Raw genomic sequence first — 15,815 nt, forward strand, 5'->3', positions numbered from 1 at the left:
AATAGTTCCTCTCCCTGTACATCAGGTCACATAAAGGATGGTGGGGCTGGTATTATGCTTCAGGCGATGTTCCCATGGAGAGCTCTGGGACCCTTAGTTGTGGTAAAACAAATCATGAAAGCTGCAGACTATTGAACATTATTGCGGATCACTTGCACTCTTACATGGTGTCTGTCTTTCCAACTGGAAATCTTCCAGCAGAACAATACTTCATGTCACAAGACTCGAATTATACTGGAGTGGTTTCAGAAGCATAAGGATGAATGCCGATTAATGTCTTAGCCACTAAACTTGCCGGATCTTAAGCCAAAAGAGCACATTTGGGATGTCATGGAGCAGCAGCTCAGAGCACACACAACATCATATCACAATATCTCACCTTTGTACTACCGCTGCTTAGACATTTAATACAATCTGTCTTCAACTACCAAGAATTTGTGGTATCTATGCCAAGGTCAGTTGCAACTGTTCTGCAGGCCAAAGGTTGTGAGGTTGTGCAATTCGTTACCGAGTTGGTGGTCATAATGTTCTGGCTCTTCAGTGTATTTCTGACTAAATTTATTTAGCATTTATATCATTTGAATACTTAAGTGTGAAGCTACAAGCTTTTTTTTTTCAAAGTAATTAAATTCAATGGCCTTAAATTTTCATGTGAAGTGGAAATCGAAAGATGTCTCATTTCATTTTACATATCTCTGTTTTATTTGTGAGGTTAAAACAGCTATCAGTTCTTTCAATTATACAGTGAAAATACATTTTTCTAGTAAATTATTTTTTCTAAACTGATTCTTAACTGTCTGATTTGAGTGGTCTTGTCCTATTCCCCCCCTTTCTTCCAAATTTAAATTTAGAACTAACTTTTCGTATTTCTCAAAAATATTTTAAGACACATTTTGTTTCATCTGCTGAATTGTTTTTAAAATTCAATATGATAAAGCATAATAGGCTTATCTACCAAAGGAATGGAATGTTTTCATGGAGAACTTTCTAAGAACTGTTTTATACTTATGTTAAAAACGGGGAAGATCGTGAAAAAGATCTAAGTAGACAGTTCAGTTTATCGGAGTTTAAAACCAGATCAATCATTCTGTTAAAAATAGTGTTTTATATACAGAATAATTTTCAGTTGCTGGCCAGTCGGCATGTGGCTAGTAATACTGATTGCCAGATGGACGGTTCGAATCCCGGAGAAGGCATGAATGTTTATAAGCATATAATATCTGTGCAGCAAGGGGCACTCAAAATATGTGGTGAGCCAAAAACCCTCTTGACAGGTTGCTGGTAGGGGAAGAGGGGTGGGAAATTGCTGGTAGGAGAAGAGGGGTGGGAGATCCTCAGATCACCTCTCGGGGTGCTCACCATTGGAATTCTCCCTCTATTTTTTTTACCTAGGTCAAGTACCTCATTTGCCTCACCTCTGTCCTGGTTTCATCTACAAGGATACAGACGTGTGGGAAAATTTTGGTAGTATTATGTCTCTCAGTAATAGCCTAAGTATTTCTGATACTAACAACAAAAGAAACATGATCTAAAACAGAGTACTATGTGAACACAGTACAAAAAAAGAAATTAAGATTTTACCACACAGTAATCAATACATATGTAAAAATATATTATAGAAATCACAGGCATAGATACAGTAATCATAAGCTCAGAGATACTTTTAACGCCTCTGAGAGCGCATTTCACGCATTGAAAATCGGAAATACGCTTTAAAAAACTAGCCAAGAGTATTTTCACGCATTGAATTTTTTACAAAGGTTTAGCTTAAAAAATTAATAGTGCCCCACTGAAATCAACAAATAATATTTTTCCCTACTCAAAACACCACCGAGACATTTTCCCCCCTGACTTCTCCACAACAAAGAATATAGGCGCGCACTATGTAACGCCGTGTTGACTCAGCGATCACGGCCAGAGAGTAGAAGAAAGAAGCTGACTAATGAAATTGAAGTTTCATTGTATATTTACAAGAACTGATTTCGTCACGCATTCCATGTTACTGGATGGCCATTCGAATAGTAGAATTGGTTATCGACACACGTGGTTTGGGAGTTCAGTGAAATTTCACATTATGAGCTGGAAAAATCTTTTGCACTCTTTTCAGAAAATTGAAGGCAAAGTAAAAGCATATACAGTCAAAAGTCTTTAATCCAAACGTCCATAATCCGGACCTCAAAGCTACAAACTTTCTGTGCATGCATAAACGCATAATGAATCTATGCATGCGCACAATACCTTTACGAACATGCATATGCATTTACGCATGCACGTTTAATGTATAACAGACGGTATAAGCTAAGCTAAAATTATCTAATTATCTATTTCAGTTAATGTTGCAGATTGCGTTGTTCCTTAATCTTCGAATTGGATCCGGCTTATTATTTTTTGCAGACTGTTGGAGCAATTTTATAAAAGTAAGCTTGAACTTTCGATTATGTAAAATAGAATTTCCGATTCTGGAGCTGCCAAAAGATCGAAAGCATGCTTCGATGTCCAATAAACAAAAAGTGGAATTGCTGCAAAAAATGGATAAAGGCATGAAGAAAGTGACAGAGAGGTGATTTGTTTCTCTAACCATTCCGAAATCTGTTTATCAACTTCACGCTGCTCTGTGAGGGTGGGGGGGGGAGGAATCGTCACGGCGTGCAATGAACTGGAAGTTGATCTGTCAGCATTGTCCTTATCTTCAGAGAAGATGTTTTTATTTTATTCGGCTTATAATTCCTTACTAAATGTGGTATTTCATCTCGATGTACTCTGTCTTTGATATGATTTAAATCAAATTCCTCGTCATTATAAATATCATGAATACACATCAAATAGTTTGCTGGTTGCAATTTTCTAATTTCGACTATGCGTAATGTATGCTTTACGCATGCGCGCGTTGAAAGAAATGTTTAGTAAAGTAAACAAATACAGATTAAGCTTTTTTTTGTAAATTTTGATACCCTTTAGATCAAAATTGCTCTTTGTTTCATATTTTTTATTTTATAATTTCTGCATGCCATCTCACCAGATTTAAACTGATGATCTATAATCCAGAAAAACCGATAATCCGGAATCGCCGAAATCTCGACGAGTCCGGATTAAAGACTTTTGACAGTATTACATTAAATTGCACTCAAAATATTATTAAAAATAAAAAATAAAATTAAGATTTAGCAAAAATTTTAAAGCTTGCCATATTAGAAGAGTTTAAAATACAGAAGTAAGTACACCTCAGATTGCAATTAGAATTGGAATAACACTTAACTACTAAACAAGCAAGGTAAGCTTATAAAATGTGTACTTCTGTGGTGGTGGGGAAATAAAAAGCAAGCAGTTGAGAAAAATAATGTAGAAAAATCTCATTAAAAATACCAAAAATATTCTCTCACACACACGTAAAGCAGCATTGAATTAATTATTACCTTAAGCTTTATTCATGGAATTCTATTTACATAACATAATTTAAAAAATAATTGAAATCCATTAAATAAATTACTGAAATACGCACAATTCTGTTATAGAGACTGTATAAAACCACAACGAAAATATACGTGCAAAACCCCAAAACGAAAATATACGTGCAAAATGTCTAGCAGATGCACCCATTTAACAGCACGCTGAATCTACCGAATGTGGCCAATAATTAACCGCATTCAAATTCAGACAGTTCTAGATTTTTAGATCACCATTGAAATACTGGCTTAATTTTTAAATTCTTTTTTGATAATGCTATGGATCTAACAATTTAGGAAATGCACAATGATGAAAATGTGTGAGGTTGAGTCATAGCTTTAACTGGTCGGCTTAAGTTGAAAATCGGCTGATGTGACAAGATTACTGAAGTAGACGAAAGCTTTTTCACTACACAAAGGCAGACATAAAAATTTGTACACATCTTGTTTAATTTCAATTTAGCTCTTTTTTATGAACTATAATAAAAAGTTAACATTAACATTTCATCTAAATTAAAACAATAATTTTAGATAGTTAGTTACTATTATGCTACCTTTCTTGCATTAGAGTTACAATAATTATTTTTGGCATCAGCAACAGTTTACCAGTTTTTTACAGTCCCTATAATGAAATTGTATTCTGAAATGATTACCTTACCTTCATTACGATCACAGCTTTTAAAGCTTAGTTTTCTGACTATAGCTTTTAATTTACGATAATTAATCTAAGGCAGCCTATTTGAAAATTTTCATGTTGATTATCAAACTCTTTGATATAGATTGAAATATATTTTTAAAAATTAACTATCTTATTCCTATATATATATATATTTAAATGTACCATTATTTTTCTTTGTAATATCAGTTTCCACCTTTTTTTTTTTTTTTTAAACTGAAAAAATTACCTAGTTTGAATAAATGGCATCAATATACTGGCAACAGTGGCAACTAGGAGAAGCACAACTTGTAAAACTGTCAAAACTACATTTATAAGCTTAAGTGCAAGAGCTCGAGCATTTGTTCCATCCAAAGAATCTAAAGACACTAGTTGTTGGAAGTGCTGATGTTGCTGGTGTTCCATTCGTGATATCTACAGAAAGAGTTGGAAAACTATAAAAATTCAAATTTTTCACATAAATAAAAACTTTAGAAAGCTTTTTAAACTGGTACAGTTTAAAACTGCATTTACATTGCTACCAAACTTGAAATAACGATAAACCAGGAGATGGTCTACATGATGATGTGATTTCAGAACTTCCTACTGATTTAAATTCATTTCATAATGCATGATTTGTGTTATTGAACTATTTTTACTAGCGTACTGATATAAAATTTATTAATATTTAATTAGGTATTTTAATTTTATGCTCTTCTGTGTTTTATGTTAACCCCATTTTGTAATTCTTCTTATATTTTTATACTGAAAAAATCCTTAGCAGGGAAGACAAGTTTTTATTTATCAAAATCCTTAGCAGGGAAGACAAGCTTTTATTTATCAAAGTACTTTTAAATACAATGAAAGTAAAATAAATAATTAATGTATATACTTATTCTATGGATAAACCTAAAATGTACCATTTATTTATGCAAAAGAAAATTAAATACAAAAATTAATTGACTAAATACTGTTTAAAGCTTCATAAAAATTACTGGAAATGTCTATAGTACATTAATTTTCTAAGTCTAGCTTGCAATATTCTTCAGGATGGCACAATTGCAAACGTTTTCCCCTCTTTAACACTACTTCTTAAGGACAAATTGCTTTCGAGTAGTTATTTGTTCCCGCCACGAAAGCTGTAAAATTTGCATGGCTGTCAGATGCTATCTGTGGTCTTTATTAAGTTGCTTTATTTTTGATTTCCTCGACATTTATTTTCCTTACTCCTCATCTATGTATTTCATTATAAAACTGCTTATTCTACTATATACTATATTTAGATAACATAAATTAATACTCTATATATATATTTAGATAATAAATACTCTATATATATATTTAGATAACATAAATTTTGGGAAATAATCTAATGTTCTCAGTTTTCCCCCTCCCATAAACTATGCATTTAAGATATAATTGTTATTTAACCTGCAAATACATAACTGAGACATTCTTAAGAACTTATGGTGTTTTCTCTCAGACTCAACATTAACCCATTAACCGCCAAAACTACAAGGAATGTTTCTTTTCTCATGAAAATAATAACAAATATTAAATTAAGCATTTATAACATAAATTTACATTGAAAATAAAAAAAATACTCTTACCTGTGGAAAACGCGAGGGTTGCGTTCGCGCAACGTCAGCAGAATAAGACTATGGATGTTTAATGAGTAGGATTGTACTCGTGTGATGTTTCTTTTGAGTGGAGCGCAGGATTACTTTTTAGCTGTATAACATTTTTTAAATCTACAAATAACTTTACTTGTAATTAATTTAATATTAAATATACATTTTATTTCTTTTACAAATGCAGATTATTTCAATTGAAAGATTCAAGCATGAAAAGCTTGATTACAATCACGATGTAAAGTGACATTACATACTTTGCATCTATAAACAGTCTGGCTATGATACTCTTTACAACAAAGTCTTTTGTTATCAACGGACTTTACGATAAAATTTCTACCATCTCCATGCAATGGTTTTTGAATGCTGAATTTACTAGGTTTTCCTGTTGCTGATCTATTTCTGGCTAATTCTACACTCTCAATAGGAGTTTGCAAATGGAATAATGCATTCTCGCATCTGAAATCTAAAAGAGTATATTTCCAGTAGTAAAAAGTGGTGATATTTAGTAAGTTTAGATACGGTCTCACCTCATATAATTTATCAGTATTGTCAAATGCAAATTCTGCTTCATATTCCTGTACTGCAAACGTGATATCGATTCTCGTACAACAGGAACAGAAATGTCCTTATCAAAAGACCAATACATTTTTTCTTGAGGTAAAGAATAATATTCTGTAAGCAATAATTTTCCAATAAATCTTCTCATATAGGCTTCATTCAGATGCAATAAATTATTTTTTTTTTTTTTTTTTTTTGCTGAGCGTATATATTTTTCTTTTCAGCGAGAAAAGAGTAAATATCTAAACCAAAACAAAAATCGAAAATCTGTGCACTAGTTTTACCTTGTATTTTGTCTTTTATAATTTCTCTTCTATCTCTTTCTTCATGTTCTTTCTGACACATAACTAACAGTTCCTTTTTTATCCACTTCAAGATTTCAATCTTCTGCTTTTTAAACTTTTTAGTATGACTATAACTGTTTTTAGAAGGCTGAAACTTACTTCTTACGTGAATTTCAACTTTCCCAGCAGTATCATTTGGTAAAATATCATTATCATTATTTAAAACATTGCCATTCCTTTCTTCTTCGTCACTAGTTTCTGCAATTTCTGGGGGAACAACAAAAATATCAATTTCATTCTGGTCATTATTAACATTATCATCATCTATTTCTTCATCAAAAAATCTTTGTAGGGCTTCCCCTAATGTAAGATACCTCATTCAAGGCATTTTTAAACAACCAGAATATGAACCAGAACATCAAAAGGAATGAGTGAAAAAGGAGATTGACTACCCGTTTCCTGCTGACAATGCGTCAGCGCAACACCTGTTTTCTTTTGCTTCCCTACACAAATATAAACATCTGACTGATGTAATGTTCTGATAAACGGTGACCTTGACTAAAAATAGATCACTCATAAAGACGGCGATTCTTTCGTTAAATATTTTCAGCAAAAATACCCGGTTGAAAATTTTGCTTAATATATGAGATTAATTATTATAAACAAAATGATTGTTGAAGGCAAATATTTTTTTACACAAATAATCTTCATAATATTCCCTACACAGAATCATCTGCTGGTATAAAATATCTTAGGTAGTTATATTTATATACGCATTTATTTTGACTGTTGCGTCAACGCAACACCAGCGGCTAATGGGTTAAGATACAGATTATTCGGTAATTCTACCTGAATGTAAATGACACTGCCTATTTTAAAGGCAACAAACATCATTGTTAAAATTTCTTTCAAAAATTTTCGAGTAAAAGGTTCCTTTTTGACTATCTGTGTTCAATAACAATAAAAAAAGTAAAAAGTGAAAGTGCTTAGTGTATTAGATTTTGGAAACTAAATTTGAGACTCTTCTTTACTTAGAACACTACGAACAAAGATAAATAATAAATAACAAAGCACGGAATGATAAGTGTTCATTCTATTAAATTATTTAGAATTATAATTGCATTTACATTTCTCTGCGTAATTTGGTCAGTTCTACATGGTTAGTTCTAAATGAAGAAGAATCACTAATTTCTTTGCTTTCAAAATCTACTACACTTCATGTTTAATCCTACTTACTTAGTTCCCTCCTCCTCCCAGTAATTTTACAAACATGTGTTAAATAAAAAAGAATTTTTTAAAACTTATTTTTTCACCTCTCTTATTTTTTTCTACACACATTATTTACTGGAATATAAGATCCCTTTCTTAGCTATACTTTGTTTTGGAGTTTGGCAGAATCTTATAATGGAGACTGCAGAATAAGAGAAAGGAATTTAATTATCGGACTATAGAGAATAATCATATTATTTTAAATGCTAAACAAACCTCACACACAGGCAGTATCTAACTGACGCTAATTTTCATGGCCTCATCTAGTTGAGCAATTTTAGTTTAAGTCTGTATCCACTATACTGGCTAATAAAAGGTTAATTGAATAAGGCATAGCAAATGGAGGTCTATGCTTTAGCCTATGGGTAAGGATACCTTTGTGGAGGACATTTTAAGGGAAACTGCTTCACACTCACATGGTGCATGGAGAAAACTATGAAAGCTTGCTTCCATGCAGACTGCCTATTCATTAGAATTTGAACAGGTCAAACTACGAGTGTTCAGCGGCTTTACAGCTTGGAGCGGGTGGTCGCTATACTGGTTATTGGTATGTCTGAAAGCAAATAAGCATTGAACTGTCATTAATTTCTCTTACTTTTTAACTGTATACCATAAAAAATATTTTACTTAATTGTTTAGCTTGTCTTTCATTCCAGTCAGAACCTTGTTCTCATCAAAAATTCACCTGCATTTTCATTTATTAAAATTTATCCCAAAATGTAAAGGCGGTCATATTTTTGAGTAAATGTTGTGCATATATATGCATGCATAAAAGAATGCGGATAATAATTAAAATTTATTATTTCTGACAATAAATAATTATCTAAATTTATGCTTCTAGAAAATACAGTACTAAGTCTGAAATCCGGACGTCCATTATCTGGAATGATCTAAAATCCGGACCTCAAACCACCAAACACAACATTTTCTCGTAGGCTTAAAGCATGCACATTTGATTCCTCCCCCTCCACACATAATAAAACAGCTGGAGAGTCCCGATTTTTAATTTCACTTCAACACTAAATAAAATACCTTGTTATTAAAGAAACAATCATTTTAGCATAAATTTGTATGATCAGTAATTCGGCTCCATTGCTGCGAATTTGCTTTTGGCACATATCTCAAACCGAAACATTCCATATAGATACATTGTTGATCTGATGCCAACCTGGCGAATCATTATTTATTATGCTTTCCTTTCATCACCGCATGTTTATCAAAACATGACATGAATAATGACTCATGTAGGGATGCTTAAAGAATTTTTTATGTTATTAATTGAATAATAAAGGAGTATGGTAACCTTTTATGTTGACTTTATGCTTGGTAATGATTACAGATTTAATTAAATGCGCTAAAAAATGTTGACGAGGAAAAATTTACCAAAAATTTCTTTCCATATGCTAAAAATAGATTTTGTTGATGACACTCATAGGCACAAAGATTATATTTAGGGCTGTTTGAATTAAGAATAACTAATCTGTTATTCACATAAAACCAGAACCAACACCAGGGCTCGTATAGCCACACTGAGTCCTAAAATTTAGGACCGACAGAGACTGCATCAGGTGGTAAGATATCTAGTGCTGGCCTTAAGTATATGTGGGAATTTATTTACTCAGAACTCTGATAGGCCATTTTTCTAAGTAGTTTTTTTATTAGAGGCTAAAAATTAAAAACTGGTAGATATAACAAAATACTAGAAGTCTATCAGTAAAACCGGAAGAGTTGGTAGCAATGCATTTACATATTAACTATAACACAATGGCTTCCAAAAGTTACACATGCAATGCAAATTAGCAATTTTTGAAAGTACACTTAAATTTGGAAGGCTAAAAATCTCAATGCATAAAGATAGCAATATGAAAACATTTATGTTACAGTCAAATAGTGCCCGCCATTCAGGGAAAAAAGTTACAGCCAATCATGATTAATTATCTGAACTTATCATAACTAACCAGCATTCTGAACTGAATATACCAGCATTATGAAGGATTTGAGAAAGTAAATTTAAATGCAGATAAGAAGTATTTATATCTTTCTTAGGATAACTGTTGATGATATTCCTGTCTCTATGTCTAAAGGAAGATGAATAGCAGACAGCAACCATTGGCATGCTGTTGGACACATTAAAGTAGTATGTCCAGTCAATTAAAGATGCCACTCTTTTCTTTAGAGTCAGCCATTTAGCGATTTCTTGAATGAGGAAACAATTCCAAACAAGTGAAACAACTGATTGCAGACTTTGCACATTTGAGTAAGGATCACCATTACTTCCGAAGGTTAGTATATTACTATAGTGGCCAAGCAGAATCAATAAGGGATCTTTACAACTTTTACATCCATGGTTTCAGTTCAACATTTGTAAAGAAATTATCATCATATGAAGAGAATGTATGCGTAAGTACCAAGTATCTCGTATTCCAGTAACTGCCCAACTGATAGAGACTGAAGAGACGTCACCAACCTATCTACTGTACTGTTCCAGACTGGCATACTATCCTGTTCAGGGATGAGTCCAGATATGCCCTGGGGTGAAATCATAAATGTGTAAATGTCTGGAAAGAATGAGGCAAATGAATTCAGACCCAAAACATCACACACTCAGACTCATCATGGTGTGGGCTAGAATTTCAAAGGGGTATCACACTCAGCTGCACATCTTTAAAGATGGTTCAATGACAGTTCTGTAGTATCAGGATGATGTACTGCACTTCCCTGCGAGACTTTCAGGGGTGTGTTCTCATTTCAAAAATTCTCAAAAATATTGTGCAGTAAAAATCTGACAAATAATTCAATGACAAAATAAATGACAGATTTCAAATAATTCTAAATACTGCTGTGAAACACTTATGTGGATATACATCAAACTACTGAATAGTATTTTAGTCTGAATATTTCAGTCCGAAACTTAAAAAAACTTTTTTTTTTTTTTTTTCCCTTCCCACATATGACAAAAGTAACTTTTTTTGAATAAGACAAACTTAGTTTGCTCAGGCACGAAATTTCCCCACTTTAATCCCACTGAAAATCTTCAGATAAGTCTCAGATGCCTATCTCTACCCATTTGCTTCCTCCAGCCAGTCTCAGAGAGTTGGAAATTGCCGCAATGGAGAAATGGCCATTGCTGGCATCTGTGATGGTTGATCACATCATTGTGAGCATGAGCAATTGCTGTAAAGTTTGTGTGAAGGTCAGAGAAGATCACACACCTTATTGATGTAAGTTTTGTAGACTTGTTTCCAGCTTTAAACACCTCTTTATTAATGATCCAAATGTAATGTCATGATATAATTAGCAAAAATTAAATACTGCTTTCCTTTTTGGACAGAATACTTGTTTTTTTTCCATGGATAAACACATTTGCCACCTTCATATGCAATTTGGTGTTAATCAAAGCTTTACATTTCCAGTAATTGCTGATTTTACTGTCACATGCTTAACTTCTGGAATCCAGTATATAAAGAAATGTTCTCTTTTAAACATAACATTCATGGTTCTTCTAAAAATGGAATTCAGCTTCATAATAAAATTCTGATATTACTTTTGTAATCCAGATTGTAGTTCATAAATTAGCAGGCATTTTACATAATCGTTATTTTCCTCACAGGGAAAAAAAAATCTTTTCAATAAATAAAACATAACTGAAAAACATGAATGTTATTCTAAGTGGGAAAAGCTGCATCTAGTTTTTGAAAATTATTTAATTACAAAGAATGAAGTAAGTAGTTCTTTACTGCTTGTTAATGTTTAACAAAAGTATGATCACTGCAAATGAAAATACAAAAATGTTATTAAATAAAGTTCTAAACTTGAAAAAATTATAAATTTTACTATTAATATACAATATCTTTATTTCTATACTAATTATAAAATTTATCAAAACCTTACCTTAATTCAAATAAAATAAAAATAATAAAAAAGAAAGAAAGAAAATCCCAAAGGATTCAGATTTCAGCATTATACAGAGAACTTGTTAAGGCTTTGTACAGAGAATTTGTTAAGGCTTATCAAAAATTACTCTTGGATTTATCCTGCTTACATAATTTCTTTTCCTTTTAGCTTTATTATAAAGCATAATTTTCTTCCCAATCATGCCACATAAAATTAAAAAGCAAAATCACAAAATATTTAAAAACAGTGTATATTTAAAATTCCTGATACAGTGCTAGGGGTTACCATACCTTTTTTAAATATTTCCTATATTATTTCTTTGAAAATTAGTCACTCGAGTGGCAAACTGCCTAAAGGAGTTATCATAAAAAGAAGAATAAGTACATATGACATTTTCTAATTCAACACTTCATTATTTAAATGCTCTTTTTTTAATATGTGAATCAGATTTAAAAGTAGTAAAATAAAAAGAAGAATAAGTACATATGACTTTTTCTAATTCAACACTTCATTATTTAAATGCTCTTTTTTTAATATGTGAATCAGATTTAAAAGTAGTAAAATATTTCTAAGAACTGTGTTTATTCTTTTTTAATCACTTGGTTTGCCACTCAGTAACAGAAAGATTAAATTCTGAAGTTAACTAATTCATGCTTTAATGAATTGTGACACACTAGCGCGCGGAGATAATTCTATTTACAGCAAAGGACACACATTGCCTTCAAACAGTTAAGTTTATTGATTAAAGTTGAAAGATAAATATCTTATGTTTTGCTAAATGTCAACAATCTGGCACACTAGCGATAATAATGCTCATTTCGAACAGTGTTGTCATGTTTAGTTTTTAAATTGCTGAGTATGTTAAACAAAAATTCATTACATTTGAACAAAATATGAAACAAATCAAAAAACAAATTCTAAAATCAAAATTTGGCCCTCAAGCTGGCCCTTTCAGATGCAGGACTATATGTACACTCTTAAACAAATTTAAAAAAAAAAAAAAAAAAAAAAAAGACGCACCAAGAAGAAGTTATCCGAATGAGACGAAAATCGGTAGAAGTGATGTACATGTACAGAAAAATAAATGATTACAGTTTGAGAAAAATTGGATGATTTATTGAAGTGATAGAGCTTCACAAAGTGAAAAAGTCATTAACACGTTCGTCCACCTCTGGCCCTTATGCAAGCAGTTATTTGTCTTGGCATCGATTGATAGAGGTTGCGAATGTCCTCCTGAGAGATATCATGCCAAATTCTCTCCAACTGGCGCGTTAGATCATCAACGTCCCGAGCTGTTTGGAGGGCTCTGCCCATAATGCTCCAAACGTGATCAATAGGAGAGAGATCCGGCGACCTTGCTGGCCAAGGTAATGTTCGGCAAGCACTACAGCAAGCAGTAGAAACATGTGCAGTGTAGGGGCGGGCATTATCTTGCTGAAATGTAAGACCAGGGTGGTGTGACATGAAAGGCAACACGGGCCTTAGAACTTCGTCGATGTTCTAAGGCCCGTGTTGTAAGGTTGCGACGGATAACAACCAAAGCGGTCCTAACTATGAAATGAAATAGCTACCCAGACGATCACTCCTGGTTGTCGGCCTGTCTGCCGGAAGACAGTCAGGTTGGTATCACACCACTATTCGGGGCATCTCCAGACTTGCCTTCGCTGGTCAAAGCGGGTTTCATCACTGAAGACTATTCTATTCCAGTCAGTGACATTCCAGTGCAAATGAGTCCGACAGCACTGCAAACGGGCTTGACGTTGTACAGAGGTCAATGACAGTCGGCGCAAGCGGCGCCGTTACCTCAACCCCTTTCTGTGAGCCATCTATGAATGGTCCTTGTGGTCACTGAAGCACTAGTTGCACGTACAATTGATGATAATGATGCATCTTGGGCTGTGAGTGCCACTCTGCGTCTTTTTTTTTTTTTTTTTTTTTTTGTCTAAGAGTGTAATAAAAGTTGAGAAATAATGTATTAAAATATGTCATTTTTCCATAAATATGAGAAACATATATACACCATACATACACAGAGATTTCATTATTTAATTTTGAAAAATAATAATATGTGGCAATGAAATTTAGCAACAGCCTTTTGAAAACTGATTCAAAAACAAAAGTGGTACCGACAAAATGCAAGTTTCGAGACTAATATGACCTCTCATGCTAGTGATAATAACAACCACCAAAAAAGAAAAAAAAAGGGGGGGGAGGAGAGAAAGACATTGCAAACTGATAAACGGAAGTGGTGAAAGAAAGAAATATATTACAGGCAATTCCATGACTATTCTTGCATTGATGAAAATAGACAATGAACACAATATTATTCATTATAAAAGTTCTTGCTAGCTAATAAATGGCGTCAGTAAGACTGGAAAAATTATTCGCATTTATACATCTTGTAAAGTATACTCAGCCTAGCAGTGGGTGAGTGTTAAAGTCGCTGAATCCTTGTAGCTTGACCTAGGCTAAATTCCAGGAGCACAAAGTGGCTCCAAGGGCATTTTCATGGTTTTCCCCATGCGTAATGTGAATATGAACCAGTTTCCCGCACAGAGTTTTTCATGAAAGCATCTGCCGTCTTATGCATGCTTTGCCGTAAAAAAATAAACTAAAGTGGAAATAATACTCAAGTTTGTGAAAATTGCAACAGCATGAGGGAATAATCAGATTAGGGAGGGGGAATGCTACATATTAGTAATGGTAATAAAGTTTCAAACCAGTTTTCAGAGCAGTTGTAATGATCTAAAACTGATATTTTGTGAATTTGCTACCAGCAAAAATAAGAGCTTTTGTATATCATAGCATCATATCAAGAGGCTTTAGATATGATACTGTGATGTTTTTCAACAGACTGTATCAGCTCCATGGTACTGACTGCTGGAGGACAATGACAGCCGAATTTCCAAATAAGCATTGGCTGTGTTGTGAGGAACACTTAAAATATTCTCATCAACATACAGTTGGGCATCTTTTTACTGGATTACAATGCCAGAAGCCTCTATATCTTCCTTGATACAACAATAATTGTTCAGAACACCTATGATTTGTAACAGCCAGGCCTTTTGCTTATGATAAGTAGCAGTTTATACTGCTATGCATTTTATTTATTCAGCATGACACTCTAAAATGTCCATTGGAATATAGCATGCACTGCAATAAAACCCAAAGCATATGTATCCACAACTTCAATTCAAGTTAAACAATTAGCAATTTTTGAAAGTAGTTCAAGTTTTTCGGAAAATAAAACCAGTTTGCGATCTGCATGCCACCACTTGTATTTATGTACCTGTTGTAGCCAGAGGCATCAATAGTTCACAATCAACAAAATCCTCAGCAAAGGAATGTTTGCAAGCAGTTTCTGCACAACACATGCCCCTAAATCAGACAAGCAGAGAATGTCAGACTTGCAGCAGTGTTCTAATGCTAAAACTCAACAAGAAGCTGCAAAGTATTTTGCCCATGTGGATAAGATGGTTGTCATACAATGGCATCATTGCATTCTGAGGTCTATTGCTGGAATTTTGAAATGTGTAATTCTCTCCGGCTTGCATCTTCCACACTCAAATATTGTCGTCACATTATGTTTCTTATGATCAACACTGTTATGGAATGAACATTCTTTTGATATGTACTAATAATTCATCTTCAGGGAATTTTGTAGTTTGCTTATATGATGTTCTTTGACATTGATGAAGTGCAGTGAATCCTACAGGGCAGTTTCCAGTTCATTGATATGATACAACACTTAGCTAGCTAATTATTTAAATAATCTTTTGTTTAAATGCTTCACACAATCATTTAAGAAGGTTGCTGAGCTTAGGCACAAAAATTCAAGCAGTATTTTTAATCACCCGCTTTCACCATATTCTGCTGATTCCTTCGTTGTTCTACAATTTTCGTAAACATGAGTAAGCATTCAAAGACCTAAATTTTTATTGTATATATATCCATGGAACAGAAAACTGCTAAAAATGCATAATATAGCAACATGCTCTTTTAGTTTTATAGCAGAAAATTAAGAATTCAGAGTTTATCTTCAAAATACAATACTCCTAGAAAGTAAGAAAAGCTTGAA

General features: G+C 33.1%; 1 protein-coding gene across 3 annotated transcripts in view; it reads right to left on the minus strand.

Annotated features, from left to right (window-relative positions):
- LOC118205059 (transmembrane and coiled-coil domains protein 2-like) overlaps positions 1-15,815 on the minus strand; it is an 83,469-nt gene that overhangs the window by 9,684 nt on the left and 57,970 nt on the right. For 2 of the 3 annotated variants that reach the window (XM_085820353.1, XM_085820352.1), the window contains one exon: positions 4,349-4,533. The exons of the other annotated variant lie outside the window; for it this stretch is intronic. In XM_085820353.1, coding sequence (XP_085676479.1) covers positions 4,349-4,533 — 185 coding nt within the window. The remainder of the gene's footprint in view (positions 1-4,348; positions 4,534-15,815) is intronic. 3 annotated transcript variants of the gene reach the window in all.

The sequence above is a fragment of the Stegodyphus dumicola genome, chromosome 7 (genome assembly GCF_044657685.1).
Source record: "Stegodyphus dumicola isolate Sdum_Otavi_A_Nest chromosome 7, ASM4465768v1".
NCBI classification, from domain to species: domain Eukaryota; kingdom Metazoa; phylum Arthropoda; class Arachnida; order Araneae; family Eresidae; genus Stegodyphus; species Stegodyphus dumicola.